The sequence below is a fragment of the Lontra canadensis genome, unplaced genomic scaffold, assembly GCF_010015895.1.
Source record: "Lontra canadensis isolate GAN:19392208 unplaced genomic scaffold, GSC_riverotter_1.0 scaffold41, whole genome shotgun sequence".
NCBI lineage: Eukaryota > Metazoa > Chordata > Mammalia > Carnivora > Mustelidae > Lontra > Lontra canadensis.
In genome coordinates, this window is record NW_022631035.1 from 1,699,441 (window position 1) to 1,718,738 (window position 19,298).

Sequence of the window (19,298 nt, forward strand, 5' to 3'; positions counted from 1 at the left end):
GCCCCCGTCTGAGGTTCAGGCTGACACCATGTCTATAGCATGGCCACTGTGGTGGCTCTAGGAAAAGTGACTCCTTCTGTCAGGAGTGGGGCCAGGAGGCAAGGAGCCAGGACGGCTTTACGGAAGTGGCATGTGGGGGGCTTTGGGGACTGCTCTCCTGCAAAGACCTTCCTGAAGGGAAGTGAGCAGAGCCAACAACGGACTGTCATGGAGGTAATGGGAATGCATGGAGCGTTTGGAGAAGCGGCACGACCATGACCTGGGTGTGCAAGTTAGAGAGAACAGGGGGGCAGCTCAGAGACCCAGGGGACAGAGCAGGTGGGGCTGGGTGCAGGCCTCTGGGGGGGGTCGTGGAACGGGGTCAGTGCAGGCAAGGAAGGAGAACGGCAGCCCTGGGAGAGGCCACGTGAGCCACAGCTGGGACTGGGCAGCGCAGTGTGGATGCCGCACCCTTGCGCACTGCTGGGGGGAGCCTGGGGGCCAGACACAGGCAGGGTCCTGCTCTCACGGATGGCGTGACGAGCAGGAGACAGCAGTGTGGAACTGCATCCTTTTTATCTGGGGAAGCTGGACAGTTCATCAACAACTGCGTGTTTGGCCACAGAAAGCGATGCAATGAGCATTATTTGGATCTGCTGAGACCGCAGGCCAGCCTCCTGGCCAGTCCGAGCACAGCCCCTCTTGTGCACCAGCGCGGGACCTCAAGCATCATGAGTGCTGTTGGACCACAGAGCGTCTCCGATGGACGCGGCCCTGCACGTGGAGCAGGTGGCACTGGAGCGCTCCAATCAGAGGCAGACTGGACGAAGGGCAGGGCCACGCCCGCACAGCCGCACACCTGCTGCTGTGGAGTGGGGCGGGAGCAGCCCGTCTCTCTCGAGGTGCCTCAGGGCGACCATGCAGAAAGGCATGGCTGCGCGGCCAGGAGGGGAGGCGGCGAGACATCGGGTGCTGCCGTCAGCGTTCTGCTCTGGTGCCGGCATGCAGATGGTGGCTCACATGGGCTTCATGGCCCAGGGGGTGGGACAGGGGCCCCTCGAGGGACCAGGGCTCCACATGAATCTGGACTTCGGCTGGGGAGGTGTCAGCTGAGCGCACCCTTGCTTGGAGGGAAGGTGGTGTCAGGGTGCGCGACCCATGCGGCAATGCGTCCCATCTCCCCGCACGCTTTATTCTGAGACAGGCACAGGGGAACACCTTCGACCCTGACCCCACGGCTGTAGGACAACCGTCCAGATCTACGACCAAAGTCTGAAAAGGCTGTTTGGCAACATCAGCCCAGAGACTCTGGGAGCATTTCCTAAAGTCCACTTTCGCGTCGTGGCGGAGCACCCGCCAGCAGGAGCTGCACCCCGCACCACAGAAGCACCGTGTCCGCGAAGACGTGGCTCCCACGTCACCTGCGCGAGGGCTGCGGGGTCACGACCTGCAGGGACCGGGCAGTCACTTTCGCGGGGTCAGTGCGCTTGGAAGGGAAAGGAGAACCACCCTCGTGGGGGGCAAGGGGGCCTCGTCACCACCACTGACCCGGAGGCTCTTGGGAAGGGTCTTCAGACTTACCACAGCCACTGCGTGCAGTCTACCCCCTCCATACGTTTTGGGCTTAGCTCCCCCGAAGTGCGGCCACCATGGGACAGAGGGCAGCACGGGGGTGTGCTCTAGATGACAGACCCCACCATACTGTCAGAAACCCCGGGGGGAGGGAGGACGGGGACGTGGTGCTACGGAGCCTCATTGCGCGTGTGCCTGTGGAAGAGCGGACACCCGACCAGGCGGACCCTGGCTCAGCGGTGCTTCTGGTGTGAGCGCGAGGACAGCGCACGGGGCTGTGGTGGCACAAGACCAGCACCAGCAAAGGGGAGGCACGTCCTGCACTGAGGAAGCAGGGGACATGGTGGCTGTTCCCACCCGTCACGTCACAGAACGTTGATATTTTTTATCACGGTTGTGGCCTTCCTTGCAGAAGATTTTGGCTTTAACAGCTGTGATTCAACAGAGAAGGAAAAGGCTCTAATTTTTGCCAGGGTCTTGGCCACAACGAATGGTGTAAGTATTTGCTGGTGAAAGCAGGAAACTGGCGCAGAGAAGTGGCCTGTGCATGTCACTGTCCCCTGGTCCGGCCGCTGCGCTCTCAGCCTCGCCGTCCTGCTCTTAAAGCTGCTGCCCACCCGACACCAGGTTGCGAAGGAGCCGGCAGAGGCGGGAGCCTGGGAGAGGGGGCGTAGGATGCCCGAGGGGAGCCTTCTGGGCTGCTAAATGCTCCGACAGGACGCCTGTGTCTGCCACTCATCAACTCCTTCCTCATGAGCGCGGAGAACCTATTTCCATGTCTAGACTGAAAGTAATAAAGGATCGTAACTAATGGCTTTTCATTTATTTTTCAGAGCAACGGCCACCGCTTTCCAAACAGCCTAAGATGTAAGAAAATTTCCTCGGAGCTCTGTGGCCAGCTCTGGACTTCCAAGTCCCCCGGGCTGGCCAAGCTGCGCGGAGAACGGAGAAGTGGGAGCTTGCTGCTCGCACCGGGTCTCAGGGGTCCCCAACGCTGATGCGGAGAGCCTGTGCCCCGTCCGGCAACTGGCGTCCGAGGCCTGGGGACACCGCCCTTGGCCGTCCCCATTGCCGGGCTGACCCTGGTGACGGACCCCCTTCAGGGCCTTCCTCCCTCTGCCCACGGGAGGCGTGAGCAGTTCTGGCCTGAGACCCCAAGGCCGGAGCTCCGCCTAGACTGGGTAGTCACCCTGTGTGCATAATCCCGTCCGCCATGGTCCTCAGGGCCCCTATGAGACACATGTAATAATGGCCTTTAATCAAGGGCTGTGGCCATAAAAACATAACGGATGTGGCGTTGGGAAACGACACCGTCCTCCCTCCACCGCCGTCCCCGCCGGCTGCGAGACATCAAACTAATGGGCTGTAAAGCCTCGCCCGGGATTGTGTGGCTCCTCTGGAGACGACCGCTCCCCCTGCTCCTGATGGATGGGGCTGCGCACTCCCCCCCGCCCCTCTGCTTTTCGTGCTCGGAGCTCGTGGCTATGGGGCCCCCAGGGCTGCTGGGGGCTCGTGAAGGCCTCCTGGTAGGACTTCTCAAGGTTGCGGGGAGATGAGGAGAGTGAGGGAGGAGATGCTCTCTCCTGGCCAGTCACGATGCAACAGGGACAAGTGGCCTCAGGACGAGCAGGATCCCCAGGGGCCCCAGTGGGAAGTCAGCTCTGCTCACCAGGCCTCCTCCTCCAGTGGTATGGGCAGCGCCCGTGACCCCCCGGTTCTGAGCAGGAACTTGGGCCCAGCTCTGGGCACACAGCCGGGTGGGGACAGGCTCCAGGCCGGCGAGAGCGCGATTCCCGGCCCTCCCTTCCCTGCCCACCTGTGGCTGGGCTTTGTCACAGGGGAGGACACTTCCGGTGGTATCAACCATCACAAAACTTGGTGAAGGCATGATTGTGCCCCCCTTGGCCAGGTCTCTGACTACAGCTAGCTGGTGCTTCTGGGGTGAGGCACTCACGGCCGCCGCAGTCTGCTCCCGAGTCCCCAGAACAAAAATGACCCCCTCGCCCCTGCAGGCTGCTCCTGCAAAGAAGAGTGACCGTCCCTGCCCCCAGGACCCAGGGCGTGGAGCAGCGTGACTGATGGGGCGGGGCGGGTGGGGTGCATCACGGGGACCCCTGATGTCAGGGGCTGTATCTCTGCACCCCTCCCACTCCCCGCTCCGGGCACACCGACGGGGTGAGACTCGGGGCGGGAGGGGCACACGGGGCGGGAGGGGCACACGGGGCGGTCTGCAGCACACGGAGCAGGAAGTGGCAGCGTCACCAACACTGAGTGATAAAGATGGGGAGCTCCGGTCATGGGGGGGTCAGGGACCCCCCTCGCCCTACCCCTGCAGGAATGCAGAATGTCACCAGCAGGGAGGACCAGGCGCTGCTGGTTTGGAGAGGCCGTGCGGTGAGTCAGAGAGGATGTCCATGCCTCGCTCAGGGACCACCGTCCAGCCTGAGGGCAGAGGGCAGCGGTGGCGGCACGGGGTGTGGGCGGTGATGGTGAAGGTGAGGGCTGTTTGCAGGCGCAAGGCCTTGAGTCGGGAGCTGACGGCAAGTGCGGTGTTCACAGAGGCTTCTGTGCGAGGCTGCCATCGGACAAGCCTGGCAGTAGGTAGACACGCGGGCAGGATCTCAGGGGGGGTCCTGGCATGCAGCGTGCTGAGACCGGCCCTGGGGTGGGGGAACCCAGAGATGGGGAGGACCGATGGGGGGCCCACGTGGGAGTCAGGCCAGACGGCTGGGGAGTCAGGTGCGTGGGTTCCAGAGGTGAGGGGCTACGGAGACCGGGCCCCGGCACAGCTCCACGACGTCAGGCTGGCATGCTTCAGGCGCCGCAGGGGTCCAGGCGGGGTCAAGGGAAGCCCAGGCCCGAATTCATTCCTGGATACGCTGCACAGCAGGCGAGACCAGGAGTGCCCGCGGCGACAGAGCAAGGAGGGGGCTGCGAGGGGACCTGGAGGGGCTGGCGTTTCTGGAGAAGGTGGGAATAATGGACGTCCCTAGGTTGCCATGGTTTTGAAAACCTCTTCTGCAACATCCAGTGAGAGGCTCGAGAGACGGCCATCCTCTGGCTGAAACGAAGGAAAAACCGGTCTTCGAGCAGGCGAGAGCTGTGAGCCACGGGACTCGGTGGGGCCACGTGGTAGGCATGCGTGGACGGGAGCGCTGGCTCAGGGGACGTGCTCGAAGCGGCTCCGTCAGCTCCGACCTGGCTCAGAATTCTGACCGACACGCAGACAACGCTCGGCTTTCTCGGGGAGTCAGAACTTGTGAGCGAGGAGGCAGGGGCCGCCGGCTCCCTGGAGGAAGACAGCAGGCAGGGTAGAGGCGGGAGGGGCAAACGGTGCAGCCTGGAGAGGACGGTCCCTGCCTCTCCCCTGTGCTGCCGTGCTCTCCAGCCTGACGTGGCCTCCGACAACATTCTCGGTCTTTACAGCCACCGAGAAGCGCTTCCCCACCAGCACCCAGGACAGGAGGGTGTCCCCTCATCAAGAGAGCAGCGCTGCGTTCCAGGCAGGACCCTGCACCTGCCCTGTGACACGGCCCAAACCTGCTGTCGCCTCCGCCGGCACACGCGGTCAAAGGCCCCGGAGACAGGGATGTGCCGTAGACAACAGGAACCTTTCGACGAAAGCTCTCAGAGGTCCCTTGATGACATGTGACTTGACTCTTGCTCACATCGGTTCCATCTGACACGTGACACACAGTGTGTTTCTGCGAGTTCTGTGACCGTTTCGACAGTTTCTTCTCCTGGCAGCCAGCGTGTGTGTGGGCAGGGGGCGCGGAGTGGGCTCACAGCCGCGGACACAGGCGGTACTGGATGGCAGGGCCACAAGGCACGGGGACACATGTCACGTGGCAGGACACAGTCAGGACGAGGCCCCGATGAAGGCGACAGGGAGGCTGATCAGGAGAAGCCCGTGGGAGCCAGCGCCGGGGGATGCTGGCCTGGGGGGCGAGGCCAGGATGCAGGGCCGAGGGACAGAGGGGAGTCACGGATAACACCTGGCTCTGGGCCGAGGACCTGGGTCCACCGTGCCCCTGCAGCGGAGGTGGGGCAGGGGGGGAGCCGGCCGGTGTGGTGACTGGCTTCAAAGTCAGAGGCGTTTCTGCGCTGACTTCTCCCACCGCCGCGTGGCCCGGAAGCCCGCACGCTGGCCGCACTTGGAGCGCTGCTGGATGAACGCAGGGGCCTCCCTGTCCTGAGAAGGAGCAGCAGGGGACGCTGCCGGACCCTGCAGGGGCAGGAAGGGCGCGTCCTGCACGCGGGCAAGCCACGGCCCGGCTGCTTGTCCTCAGATGGCTTGCAAAGGAAGAATGTTTTTATACTTTTTTAAAGTGGTTGGGGAAAAAAGTAAAAAGGAAAATAATGTTTCATGACTTGTGACTATTTCAGGAAATTTACGTTTAAGTCCGTAAGTGAAGGCTGATTGGAACACGGCCAGGTTCACTTGTTTGCAGGCCGCCTGCGAGACTGAAAACCCACGTTCTCTGGCCTCCTGCAGAGACTGTCTGCCAACCCGGCTCTGGCGAGGGGGGGGGGGGGGCCCCCCGGCCCCGGGGGGGGGGGGGGGGGGGGAGGGAGCGGTGACGTGGCCCAGCTCACCTGGCTGGTGGGTCGCAGCCACAGCGAGGGGAACTTCTGTGTCCCCGAGTTTGCCCCGGGGCTTCATGCGACCTCGTTGTAGATACAAACACAGAAATACTAATTCAGAGTCGCACCGACCTGGGTTTTAAGACTCCTGTGGGGCCAGCCTGGAACTGAGCCACCAGACACAGCGTTAATTCTAGTTCAAAACAGACACCCTGCACCGGACACTCAGAACGCGTTTCACTGGTGAGTCAGCAGAACCGCGCTCGGGCCAAGGGCCAGCCCTATGTCTTCTGGGCACCTGAGATATTTTAGCAAACAACCAAACACGTGAGTCTGCGATGTCATTTCTCAGTTTAGATGGGCAACTCAAGTTGGTATTTTTGAGCCACGTTCTTGGTCATGGGTCGGTGTGTTTGGTGAGCAAAGATCCCTTTCCGGTTCCTGCCACCCCGGGGGGCACGGTGGCCACGTCTGAAACCCACCGCCCGTCCAGGCCCCGAGGGGACGCCACATGGACCCGACCTGCAGGGATTATAGTAGACGTCCTGAGCCCTGTTGCAGCAGGGTGGCAGACTGGTGTGGCTCACGCGGGGACAGCAGCCCTGACCCCTCCAGCTCAGGGCCGAAAGTCAGAAATACCGCGATCGCCACGTGGTGTGGACAGTGTCAGCACTAGGGCTCGGGGCTCGCCACGGAAATAAGCCGACGACTTAGAACCGATACAAGGACGGACGAGGGGCCGACCGGGAAACCACAGATGTGAATGCTGGTGTCGGAACGTAGAAGAAAGCCCCAGCGTGTGAGCTATTTGCGTTCTCAGCTCCAGAAATGAAAATGCACAACGAAGGAAAGCTGAAGAAAAGGGAAGGGAGTAACGAAACAAAGATATTGGAACAAAACGTAGAGATCTAATGAGGTAATGGACAAAGCAGAAGTTGGGACTGGGAGACACTGGGAAACAAACCGATGTCTTGCGGGATTAGTTGCAAACAAGGAGCAGAAGTACGCAAACGGCAACAGGAGTACGGGGGACGGCAGAGGGGACAAGGTCCGGAGAGCACTCGGCACAGCGCCCTGGAGCGAGAACATTCGGCTGAAATGGGCATCTTAGAACCACGTAAGGCGCTGCAGCTAACCTAGGAAGAAACGGCTGAACAATCCTGTGGGGGTTAGATGGACGGGCTCCGGTCAGCCCTCCGCCGACAGGACGGGCCAGTCAACCGTGGCAGACGAGGGGGCTGGGGCAGCAGGCGAACGGCGCTTGGCTCAGAGAGAGCAGCGGGAAGGAGCTGCCCTGCGGGATGCAAGCCGCAGGACAGGTTTCCACGAAGTCTGAGCCCTGTGAGGGGCACCGTGCTTGGGGGTCACCGGACAGCGAAAGAGCACGGACACCGTGGCCAGGCTCTGGGGATTTGGCTCCATGTGTGAGTCCTTAAGTCAGGAACGAAACACACACGGAGAATGTCCCGTGAGCGTCCCTGCATTTTTACATGTGGAGTGTTTCTCTGCCCTTAGGTGTGGCGGCCGCTGCTCTGCCCTGGGCGCGACAGACAGGGTGTCTCCTGGGGCAGAGTCACTGCACAGCCAGCCACTGGGCTGTGGCAGACGGAAGCTTCTGGAAGCCTCCCCCCACACGCCCAGAACGGCCTGTAGATCCCATCTCAGTGAAAGCAGCGGACACTTGCAGCTGCCCGCAGTCCCCGCGCCCCAGCTGACGCCTGCTCTCCCACCAGAACTACCCTGAGTCCCGCGCCCTGTGAGCCCCGCGGGCCAGCGAGGTGGGGAAGGGCGGCCCGGCCGCGGCACTCACCGATGAGGGAGTTGAGCGCGGAGTAGGAACTGACGCGGCGCATCTTGTCGATGGTCTCGAAGGACAGGATGTACTCCTCGCTCTCGGGGCTGCCCAGAGTGCTGCTGGCGCTGCTGCTCGTGCTGAGGTTTCCGGGGGAGAACGCCACCGAGCTGCCCGCTGGCCAGACAGCATGGTGGGGGCCGTCAGCACAGGTGCCTGGGACCAGACATGTGCCTCCCCCACCCCCACCTCCTCTGCAGTGGCGCCTGTGCCACAGTGAGACCTTGGGGCCAGCAGGTGGGACAGCGGGACACGCCCTCAGGGCAGAGAAAGGGGCAGGCCCGGGTGTCCCTAAAGCTCTGGAGAATCCGACCCACGACTGTCCCAACCCAAGGACCCAATTCCCAGTGTCTCACATTCCTCTGTCAAGCTCAGGTTCTGCAAAGATTTGTTCAAGCTCCTGGCAGTGGTGACGGCTCGAATGTTTCCATAGGAACTCACGGAGCGGAGTCTGGGGGTGCACGGGCTGTCCCGCACTGGGGTCAGACTCCCACCCTCTGGGAGAGAGAAGAAAGAGTTAATGGTGGGCTCTGGGGGCAGCACACCCTGTTAGCGGGGAGGCCACCACAGCAGGTGATGGGAGCTCCCCGGGGCCAGTGTGAACGGCGCCAGCAGGCCCACCGCTCAGCCGGCCGGACAAAGCCGGACATGGGCACGCTGGGCGGGGAGGGGATGTGTGCAAGCAGACGGAGCCCACGCTGGCTGTTGTGCGGGGACGCCGTTATCACAGACCTTTCAGAGCAGGCCTGGTGACCGGGGCCGCCCTGAGGGCAGCGCCAGGCACTGTGAAGCTTGGCTGCGGGCCCCTGGCCTACAGATGACAGCAGAGCAGCGGCAGCGGGGTCAGTGCCGCAGGCCCTCCCCTCTGCCGCCCGGTGCCCTCCTCCGGCACGCCAGCTGTTTCCGCTAAGCAAGTTCATTTTCATTTCCCCTCCCTGATGTTCTGAAAGCAGTAAGGCTTTTGTTATCGGTCACAAGCCCTCCTTCCTGCGGAGAAGGCTGCGTTCTGGGGGAGGGGGCAGCCCAACATGAAGAAATAGAAATCCCGCCAAAAGGACAAACAAGAGAAGAGCTGCTGGCTAACGTGACTCATGAACAGGAAACCGACAACAGCTCATCGCAGGAAGGGCTGACGTGCGTTTCTGGGAGCGCCCGCGGCACGCGTTCCGCTGTCCTTCAACACGTCTGGGGATGTGATTTCCAAAAACGATGAAAAGGAAGGAAAAGAGTCAGAGGGTCCGTGCGGCCCCCTTCTATTCTGCTAAGTGCCTGGCAGGACAGGAGTCACAGGGGCCGCTTGGCGTGGGCAGTGAGCTCAGGCCCGGGTGCAAGGCAGGGCCGCTGTGGTCCTCACCCGGGCCCGGCTGGCTCCCTGCGCCACGGCGCCGTACCTGTGGTCGCCGGAGAAGGAAGGGGGTAGTTCTTCTCCTCCTCCATGAACTGCAAGGCCACCGTGCAGAAATTGCTTTCGTACTGAACGACAAGATGACTCAGGGCCACCACCAGCTCCTGCCGAGAGGGACAAGGACAATAACACTTACAGCGGCTGGAGGGGACTGCGGAAAAGCAATGAGGTCGAGAGTTCACGCCAAGTGCTCGGGTCACTGTAGGAAAAAGAAAGGTTAAGACAAGCTCTGCACTCAGTGTTGGCAACAGGGACAGGCCCTTCCCGGGAGGCACGCGGGGGTGTCCAGAGGGAGCAGGAGCCTCCGGACAAGCCCTGAGTGGCACAGGTGTGAATGGGACCCCCCGGGGGACAGAGGCGTGAATGACACCCTGGGGGGGGGCGGATCGATCTGAGACCCGGGCTTAGGTACGTGTTGATCGAGCTCTGCCGCTGGTGAGCCGTCTGAACTCCGGGCGCATTAAAGCGGAACCCGGCCGACAAGCCAGGGCATGCTCCTTTCGTTAAATGCAAAACTTGGAAAGATAAATTAGTTTCCAGTCCCTAAAAGGCAAGAAAGTTCTACATGACCCTCAGGCCTGGCTGCCCGAGGAGAGGAACGCAGCAGGCCTGTTGTATGACCGCCTGGGGCCCCTGGTTTGCACGCGAACCCCTGCAGCCCCACGCCGGGGCAGTTCTGTGCAGGTGCCCGGCTCTGCATGGTGCCTGGGACCGTCTTGGCGGCTGCCCCCTCCTCTCCTGCGTGGGTCTCTCTCGCCTTAACCCTGCATGGGCCCCTCACCTCCTCCTTTCGCGTCTGTGCACCACACGGCTCCCAAACCCACCACCTGCGTCCCCCCTCTTCAAGCTCAATCTGCCCAGAGTCTGACTGCGAGAAACCCCCGTGTTTGCCTGCTCATGCCCACTGCGGACACCCCGTCTGGCACTCGTCTGCGGCACCTGCATGCCTGCCCACGCCCCCTGCAGCCCGGAGCACATGCCTGGTGGTCGCTCCCCGCAAACCAGCAGCCTGTACTGTCTTCGAAGAGAACCGACTCTCCCCATCACCGTGATGCGAGGCACGGAAAACCCGTGCTGGGCCCTGGACCATGAACTCGCACCCGGGTCCTGGACACTCTGGTGCAGGGAACGCCATCAAAGGTCAAACACTGAGATCACTGCCCACGCCCGGTGGCTCTGGGCCAAGCACATCCTGTTGGGGTGGCGGCCACTACAGGTTGCCACAGCTGGCGATGGGCTCTTGGTACGCGTCTGACCACAAAACGTAGATGTGGGGCTAGTTCTGGCAAGGATGCACAGGCTTCCGGAGGCCTCTTCCGGAAGAGGTTCAACATGGGTACCCGGGACCCCCGAGACACGTGGACCGGCACCCCTGAGAGATGTGACCCAGCCCCCTAGCACCCCCACATGTGGCCCAGCCCCCAGTACCCCAAGACACGTGGCCCAGCGCCCCCAGCACCCCTGAGACACACGGTCCAGCCCCCCAAGACATGTGGCCCAGCCCCTCTGGCCAGCAGCACCTGTCAGCCTCACAGGGCAGGGTCAGTCCCACCTTCTTCCCAACCTCCTGCCTTCTGCTCACACGCAGAAGAAAACAAGGCCTTGCCCACCTGGGTCCCGGCCGCCCCTCATGCCCACCATCCTCGACCTTGCATGGACTCTTGAAAGGGCCACCACCCCACCCCTGCTGTCCCCTCGGCCCGGAAAGGCCTCCCCAGCGCACCCCGTGTTTCCGTCAGGCCTTCGCTCAGACACCTCCCTGAGTGCCCTGAGTTCGTCCAGGCCCCCCCACAGACACACTCTGCCTTCCTCCGGTTCGCCTCCCGCAGAGGGTGGTCACCCCCTGCCACGTCACACACAGGTCTGTTCAGTCTCCAGCTTGCCCCACCTCCAAGTGCAAGCTCTTGGGAGGGGACCGAGGTTCAGTTCCCAGCTGGGTATCAGGCAGCCTGGCAACCCGGGGCCCGGCACGCAGGCGCCGGATGAGTGCGCACCAAACGGACAAAACCTCTCCCTTCAAACACCTTCTAATCTCCAGCACGGGTCCGCTTCACGGAGCGTCCCAGGACTCAGGGGCCGCATTCCTGGGCACCTGCACTGCCCCGCGGGGAGTGCATGCTCGTGTGGTTGCCTGGAAGGTGGGGCCACACATCTTCCTAGGGTCCTCCCTGCCGCCTGTGTGCTGGCTGCCACCTCCTTGCTTCCTCCCCCGAGGGCCATCCCGCTGCATGTTTCCAGCAGAACATGACTGGCTGACACCTGGTGGCCTGCGGTCACGTTGTAACTGCGGCAAGACGGAGCCGTGTCGGGGCAGCTTCCCCCCTCGTCTCCACCAGGGACCTGGGTCCTGGGGCGCTGACGTGTCTCGCCAGTCTCGCTTGGGCTCAGATGTGCTGGTGAAGGAGGTAGATGCGGACATGGGGCTGGACGGGGACAGACTGGCACCCCCGCCTGGCCCTTCTGAGGAGGTGGGGGCACCGGTGGACCGGGCAGGCTGTACTTTGTCCTTCAGAGACCGGTTCCCACCTGGGGGCATCTGGGAGGCTGGGGTGGTTGTTTTGATGCTGATTTTACCCGGCACGGCCGGGAGGCATCCACAGCACTCAGTGGGGAGGCAACATACGCTCTGACAAACATGTCGTCTCGTCCATACCGAGTACACATGACTTGATGGAAGCCCCCCCATCCCTGCTTCTCTCGCACCGCAAGTTGGACACAGCAGCGGCTGGCTGCCCACGTGACCAGGGCCCGAGCTGCAGGTCGCAGTCCACGACCCTGACCGGGGCCCCGCAGCATGGTCTCCTGGACCAGCAGGCTGAGCCCGAGCTCCCTCAGAGTGCCACGCACCACGCCAGTCCCGCCACGTGGCTCTGGACAAGGAGAAAACACAGTGCCAGCGGCGTTGGGGTTCTGCAGCCAGGGAAGGGCCGCTCTCTGAACGGGTGCCACTTCCCCCGCTAAGCCTCGCCTGCCCACCCCGCTCAGATGGCACCGAGTGCTGCCCTCCGTCCCCAAAGCCCCCACGTTCCCATAGCAAACATGGCTTTGTTGACTTATGTAATATGTCTGCTGGGGGCTGTCTGTACCCCGTTAGAGCACAAACTTGCTGAAAGCAGGGCAGGGTCCCAAGGCCTCCCCAAGGACCTGGAGCACGACACTCAAGTGTTTGCTGGAAGAATGAAGTACTTTGGCAGGCGCGCCCCCCACGCACAGGGGCCGGTGGCGATGAGCCCTCCCCCTCATCCCCCTCATCCACGCACCGCCCCCCCGCACCGCCCCTCCTGCTGCTCGCTGCCACAGCACTTGAACGGCAGGTAGCCCGGGTCCGCCACGGGACTTCACACCTCTGGACCTTTGCACATACTCTGCCTGCCCTACCCGCTCTCCCTGGCCCTCACCTCCCCGGCTCCTGGCTGCTCAGGGACGAGCTCCCATCTGTGGAAGACTTCGTGACCCCACGTCCCCAGCGAAGCAGGGTAGGTGCCACTCTGACCTGTTCCTGAGAGCTCTGCGCCCACTGCTGAGGTCCTGCATGTTTGTGGACGCTCTAGCACCGCCGCCGGTTTCCGCGTCTGCCCCTTGAAGGCAGGCTCATCTTCTACTCTGCGCTCCAGGGCCTGGGATGCTAAGAGCTCGCATGCCGAGCCCAGGATGGAGGAGCACGTGGGAAGGAGAGCCGTCCTCTGCCTCCAGATGGGGCACGTCAGTGGGACGGGCTCAGACGTGCAGCCAACAGGCAAGGCAAACAGCGATGTGCCCTCAGGAGAGGCCTGACTATACCTGGGACAGCGGGTGGCGTCCAGCCAGGACTGGGATGCCAGGGGCTGCACGAAGGCACTTAGACATCCCTGTGACTTCGGTGGCCACTGTCCCAACACCGGAAACCGAGAGGGACAGTCTTGCCATTTTTATTAACGTTCTTTGTTATTTTTAAGATTTTCTGGAAAGAAGGAAAAAAACTTTCCTTCTTTAAAAGGGATTTTAATGGACAATTAAAGAAACTGCTATGTGCTGGCCCGACCAGTGGCTCCGAGTAGAGGCACGTTGCTGGCGGGCCTGCAGGAGAGGAGCTGTCAGCAAGAACGCGCGGGCCAGTGAAACAGGCTCGACACCGGGGTCTTGTGTCGCAGTCCTGCTGCGGTGCTGGGCCGTCGGGCACATGAGCAACGGCCTCATCGCCCCCTGAAGGGAACACGAGGGAGAGACTGAGTCCTCCCATGTGTCGAGTCTGGCTGAGGAGAACTTGCCCGGACTCCGTCCCTCCCAGGAGAACCAGGGGGGTCCAAAGGGACCAACGGCCCCAGGCCACAGGCAGCCTCCCTCGGCCCCATGCGGGGGTCTCGGGCCGGCCCGTGCGCAGCGCCGTGTGAACACAAGCCCCCCACGGGAGAACCGCCTCGGAGGCACGGGCAGCCTTCCAAGGTCACCAGCGAACCGCGCGGGTCCCAGTGGCGCTGCCGCCTGGGGTGGGGGGCGCCTAGCTGAGGCCGGGCCAACTCTGGACGGAGGTGTGAGGTCTTGGCCGGGAAGCCGTGGTATTCCCACACTGCAGACGGTTACGAGTTCCCAACGTGAGGATCGCTCCGCTCAGCCGCGGACGAACACGGGGGCGGGGAGGGGAGCACGCCACACAAACCTTGCCGGCGGGCTGTGCGCGTCTACCGCTCTTTTGAGTCTCCGGGGGGGTGTGTGCTGCTCCCGGGCGGGAAGGAGCCTAGTCTACAAGCTGCTGGAGACGCAGCCCTGTTAAATGCCTTTAAATGAAGCAAACACACGAGTATCTGGTGAAGAAACGCATTTTGCAGAGAATTAAACACACATTTAAAGGTCTGCTCTGTCAAGGGTGCGCGCCAGTGGGAGACGAGGGCTCGCGGCGGCGGTCAGGGTCGCCGGCTCAGACCCCCGGGCGCCACAGGAGACCGGCCGCAGGGCACTCTGCTGCCGCCTGCGACCTGGGGGCCACGCACCTTGCGGACCACGGGGCTTCCGTCGTTGATCAGCTGGGCCAGCATCATGGCCACGTTGTGGTCGATGGTGGTTGAGTGGTCAGTCCTCTCTGCAGAGTTACCCACGAATGTGCCAAGGGCGAAGACGGCCGCACAGCGCACCTGCAAGACGGGCCGGGCAGCGGTCAGGCCGCAGTGGGCGGTGGGGTTGCGCCCCCGCGTGGGTCACCTGTCCCGATGGGGCAGCAGGGCACGGGGAGGCGGCAGAGCACCAACGGGCACCGAGAGAGCCGTCAGGGAGCGAGGGACGCGGGGTCCTGGCCGCATGGCGGCATAGTCTCTCGGCACCCCCAGGTCGCCCCCTCCCCCCACCAAGAGGCGGCCTCCGCTGGCCGGGACACGCCGGCGGCTCACCTCAGGGATGGGGTCCGAGAGGAGGCTGCAGAGCTTCTCGTGTGCGCTGTCCCTCACGCCGCACCACCTGGCCGAGTCAAAGTTCTGCCAGATGCGGCCCAGGCAGATGGCCACCCACTGGCGCAGCAGGGGGTGGGGGTCGTTGAGCTGCTCCAGGCAGATGGCGATCAAGTTTCCCTGGAGGCAGGCTTCCTGCGGGAAGGCAGACGGCAGCCAGCGGTCACCCCTGACCCAGGGTAGTGGGGGGCGCCAGCGGGGGTCGCGGCGCCGTTGCTCAGGGAAATGCCCACATGGCAGCTTAGATCAGTTTTCCTCCTTCCAGGTGCCGCCCATTGCAGCGTACCTGCGTGTGGCGGCTACACGCAGGCTCCCCGCCGGCGCCCCCTTCTGAGGGAGAACACGGACGGGGAACAGGGTGGCGGGGCCAGGAGGCCCTGGGGGGCGGGCAGCTACGGCACTTACCTGCCCCGTGTTGTAGCTGTTGACGATCACGGCGAGGATGAAGGCTGTCATGGTCCGGTGTTCGGCCTAGAAGACAGAAGGCAGCCTGGTTTCGCTCTCGCCCGAGGCGGAAACCCATCCTTCCCCGAGCACGGCAGAGCTCTCCTTCCGAACTCCGTGAGGAGCCCGGGGCCCACTCGCGCGGGTCGGTCTCCTGCGCACCGGGGTCTACAGACGAGAGGAGCCGGTGAAGAGGGGCCGGCGGCTTCGGACTTGGAGCTCTGAGTGCAGGTTGTCCCCCAAGGTGTGAATGCGGCAGGACAGGCGTGTCCGCCGTGGCCCCGCGTGGGCAGAGGGCCGTCCCGCCGGTGGGAAGCGCCCGACCGCCCCCCGTGCCCCCTCGCCCCAGCCGTGCCGCACGCTGCCCTCGCCGCACACGCCGGTGGGGAACGCGTGGATCCCCCTCCTAACTCAGTTCCCAGCTCTCTCTCGCGGCCTGTCTTCACACTGTCGCGTGGGCCGGTCTTCACGCTGCCCTTCCCTCTGTGGGCCTGTGGCCCTCCTGAAGGGGAGCCAGTCAGCCTATCCCAGTGGTGCTGTGGGGCCTCATGTTTTTCATGCGCACCCTGAGCGGAGCCTGACACGGATCCTTCTTGCTCTCGCCCTCGGATGCGTCGAGGCCACTACAGGGCTGATCCCAGCCTTCTCCCTCCGCCTTAACCCCTCAGGTCCATGAGGACCGCCGTCCATGTCCGCAGCCGGTGCGCACTCCGAGGTGCCAACAGGTTCACCAGTTCCTCAGTCTTGCGCTGCTGCGTCCCGTGGCACCATCTTCACACGGGTCTGCGCTGGGGGTCCCCATGCGGCGGGCTCTGAGCCTCTGACCACGTGACCTGAACACGGTGAGAGGCGGCAGAGGGTCCCAGGGTGACGGTCCGTTACCGCCGGCTGAAGCGGCCCGCTGCTGTGCAAAGGCCCCTCGTGCTGGTTTCTTCTGACTCTCTTGCTTGGAGATGTGCGACCTGGTCAGGACGCGTCTTTGCGTGGACTTGCTCGTGTTCGCCCGTCACAAGGTTCACGGCGCTTTTTACAACCGAAAACGCGTTCCTTTCTTCGTACTGGGAGAATCGTCGGCCGTGGGCGCGGCACATCCCGCTGCTCCCCACTGTCCCGAGGGCACGCTGGGGCTGGAAGCAGTGGGACCCCCGCCCCGCAGGCCTCAGAGCCCCTTCCCGCCTGCTGTTTGCTCCGCTCTGGGTGGCGTCTGCACGGGTTCCCTCGCCCACGGGCCGCCTGCCGTTTGCTTCACTGCGGAGCTTTGAATGGCAGAGACGACGGCTTCCACTGCAGGCTCCCCCCAGATCTGCCTGTTTACCGAGAGAATCTACTTGGTCATTTTTTCTTTTTTAAGATTTTATTTATTCATTTGACAGAGAGACACAGCAAGAGAAGGCACACAAGCAGGGGGAGGGGTAGAGGGGGAAGCAGGCTCCTGCGAGCAGAGAGCCCGATGCGGGGCTCGATCCCAGGACCCTGGGGTCACGACCTGAGCTGAAGGCAGAGGCTTAACGGCTCAGCCCCCCCCGGCGCCCCTCTAGTTGGTCATTTTTGAGGATGAGTAAAAAGGAAAGAACAGATTGTTTTCTTCTAAAAGGGACAAAAGTAGTTCTGAGGAACTACACGATGGTGCATTTTGGACGTAACTGAATTCTTTCATTTAATCGTCTTACACACACTTATATGGGTTTTGCAGGTCTTCTCAGACAACTCTATTACTTTGGTTCTCGGGGGCTGATTTCCTATTTGCCGACTCCGCTGGCTCTACTTCCCTGGTTCGACCGCCTGCGGCCGAGGCTCTCAGGCTCGAGGCTCTGCACGCACCCAGCGGGGGTTTTGCCTTTGCTTCCAGGCCCCTGGGGGTCCGGGCTGGTGTGTCCGCCTGGATGGGGAGCCCTGGGAACCGTGTTTCTGAGCCCCTCCTGTGCGTGGAGCGGGGCACGCCTTGCAGGCTCCTGGCTTTCCGCGGGGTTAGTGGTGCACTCAGGCCCCACCCTGGCACAGAGTCGGGTCTGCAGGGCAGGAGACCCCGGGGTCAGCACTCCCTTCCCACTGTGGCTCTCCTCAGACTTCTGGCTTCAGTTTTTGGCATCTGGCACTCTTCTCTTTTGAATTTCACTATGGGCTCAAAACGTCAGTGTGTTTGCAGCCGAAGTGGGGCCCACCTGTGCCGGCCGGGCCTGCCACTGAGCCACGATCGGCAGCACGGGGGGCTCTGCCATCCGCTGCCTGTGCACGTGCTCATCCGGACGGCGGGGAAGCGACTGTCTCCCAGCCTCGCAAGGGTGAGCTTCCGCTCCCAGGATGGAGCTCCGTCGCCAGGCTTCAGCTCAAACACGCGGTGCCCCTTGCCTGTTACGCAACAATCCTGTCTTTAACGTCTTCTGGTTTTTCTTCGGTAACCAGCATAGCTTAGAATGCCACGGCTGTGAAAATGAACTTTGACGCTTTAAATATGCCAGCAAAACCGAGTTTTATCAAGGACCGACTCAGGACGTCTGTTTTGTTCTCTCTGCCACACTAGGAGCTGCAGGGAGGGACGCTGGGGGTTCGTTAGGACGCATCTGCAGCACTCGCTGTGAATCCGTTCAGAGATGACTGTTGCTGAAGCATTTTAATAAAATAACATAATTTGAAACTTAAACGCTCACTCTCGTCTTTCCCGCCCTCCCTTCCTGATTCATAAGGCACACTGGCAACTTGTCATGTTCCAGAACCTTCCCTAGGCCTGTGAGCTGTCAGAGAGACATGAAAGTGCTCATTAATCTCATTCCGTCGACAGGATGTGAGCGGGAAGGGAGTCTCTGCTGCACAGACGTGCCAGGGAGACAAACATGAACAGCCAAACCGACCTGCTCAGACGCAGAAAGGAACCGCTCTGAAACCCGCGGCTCTTAGGCAAAGGCCGCCCACCCGCCCACACCCCGACATGGCCCTCCGCCCGCAGGGAGCCCCTTGCCACGGAACCCCAGAGCGAGACACGCGCGGAAACAAACAGCATGGCTCTGGACACTGTTGAGGGAGAAGTGAGGGTCGTCTTACTGGCATGTAAGGGTCTGCCAAGACCGACAGGAAATATTTGTGACCGTTGTCCTTCACCAGGTCAGCTTGGCACGACTGGGGAGAGAAAGAGACAGGGAGAAACCGTGAGTGCGGGTACCCAGGGGGCTCCTTGCTTCCTGGGACGTGTGAATCACGGACGAGCAGGGAATGTTCTATGCCTTCAAGATTCTATGCCCTCAAGTCCAATGTTCACTGGGAAGATCAGCTAGAGCGGCTGCTAGCAGACCCACCCTCCTCGGCCGCGGGAGACGGGCCGGCACCTTACACACACTCAGGAGTGCGGCGGCTCCTAGACAGTCCCCGAACACCTCCGCGGACTTGCCGGGAGGGGTCCCTTCACCTCTGTGGCCCGTGCCCACACCCTCCCTTCCCATGCTCTCCTCCTCCTGCCCTCCGAGGGGCAGGCACCCGACACTCAAAACCCTCCCTGGTTTCTGCAGACCCTATCCATTGCTGAAGCTTTCCTTAGAATTTTGCCTGGACTTGCAAAACACTAGGAAAGGATAATCTGTGGAAGTATAATCGTGTGAACCATCTGTGCCACACGTTTCAAGAGGTGCTTCCTGGAGCAGAGGCCCAACTCCTTACCCCAAAGGCAGAGCCCTGAGGTGGGAAGCATAAGTAAAGAGTCAGGTGTACAGCTCTTCCCAAATCTACAGGCCGCGCTGCACCAGCACACTCCGGCCCGCACCTGCACACCTGCAAGCACATGCACATACCTGCACACTCCGGCCCACACCTGCACACCTGCACGCGTGTGCGCACACCTGTACACTCCGGCCCGCACCTGCACACCTGCACATACCAGCATGTACCAGCACACACCTGCATGTTTGTGCACACACCTGCACACCTGCACATACGTGCACACACCTGCACACTCCGGCCCGCACCGGCACACACCAGCATGTACCAGCACACACCTGCACACCTACACATATGTGTACACACCTGCACACTCCGGCCCGCACCTGTACACCTGCAC

General features: G+C 62.4%; 1 protein-coding gene across 2 annotated transcripts in view; it reads right to left on the reverse strand.

The window, feature by feature from the left end:
* RPTOR (regulatory associated protein of MTOR complex 1) overlaps positions 1-19,298 on the reverse strand; it is a 307,386-nt gene that overhangs the window by 39,615 nt on the left and 248,473 nt on the right. The window contains exons 14-20 of one of the 2 annotated variants that reach the window (XM_032870426.1): positions 18,293-18,367; positions 15,215-15,280; positions 14,753-14,944; positions 14,360-14,500; positions 9,379-9,496; positions 8,344-8,484; positions 7,946-8,104 (exon numbers count right to left, since the gene is read on the reverse strand). In XM_032870426.1, the coding sequence (XP_032726317.1) occupies positions 7,946-8,104; positions 8,344-8,484; positions 9,379-9,496; positions 14,360-14,500; positions 14,753-14,944; positions 15,215-15,280; positions 18,293-18,367 (892 nt within the window). The remainder of the gene's footprint in view (positions 1-7,945; positions 8,105-8,343; positions 8,485-9,378; positions 9,497-14,359; positions 14,501-14,752; positions 14,945-15,214; positions 15,281-18,292; positions 18,368-19,298) is intronic. The other variant, XM_032870427.1, reaches the window with a different exon arrangement.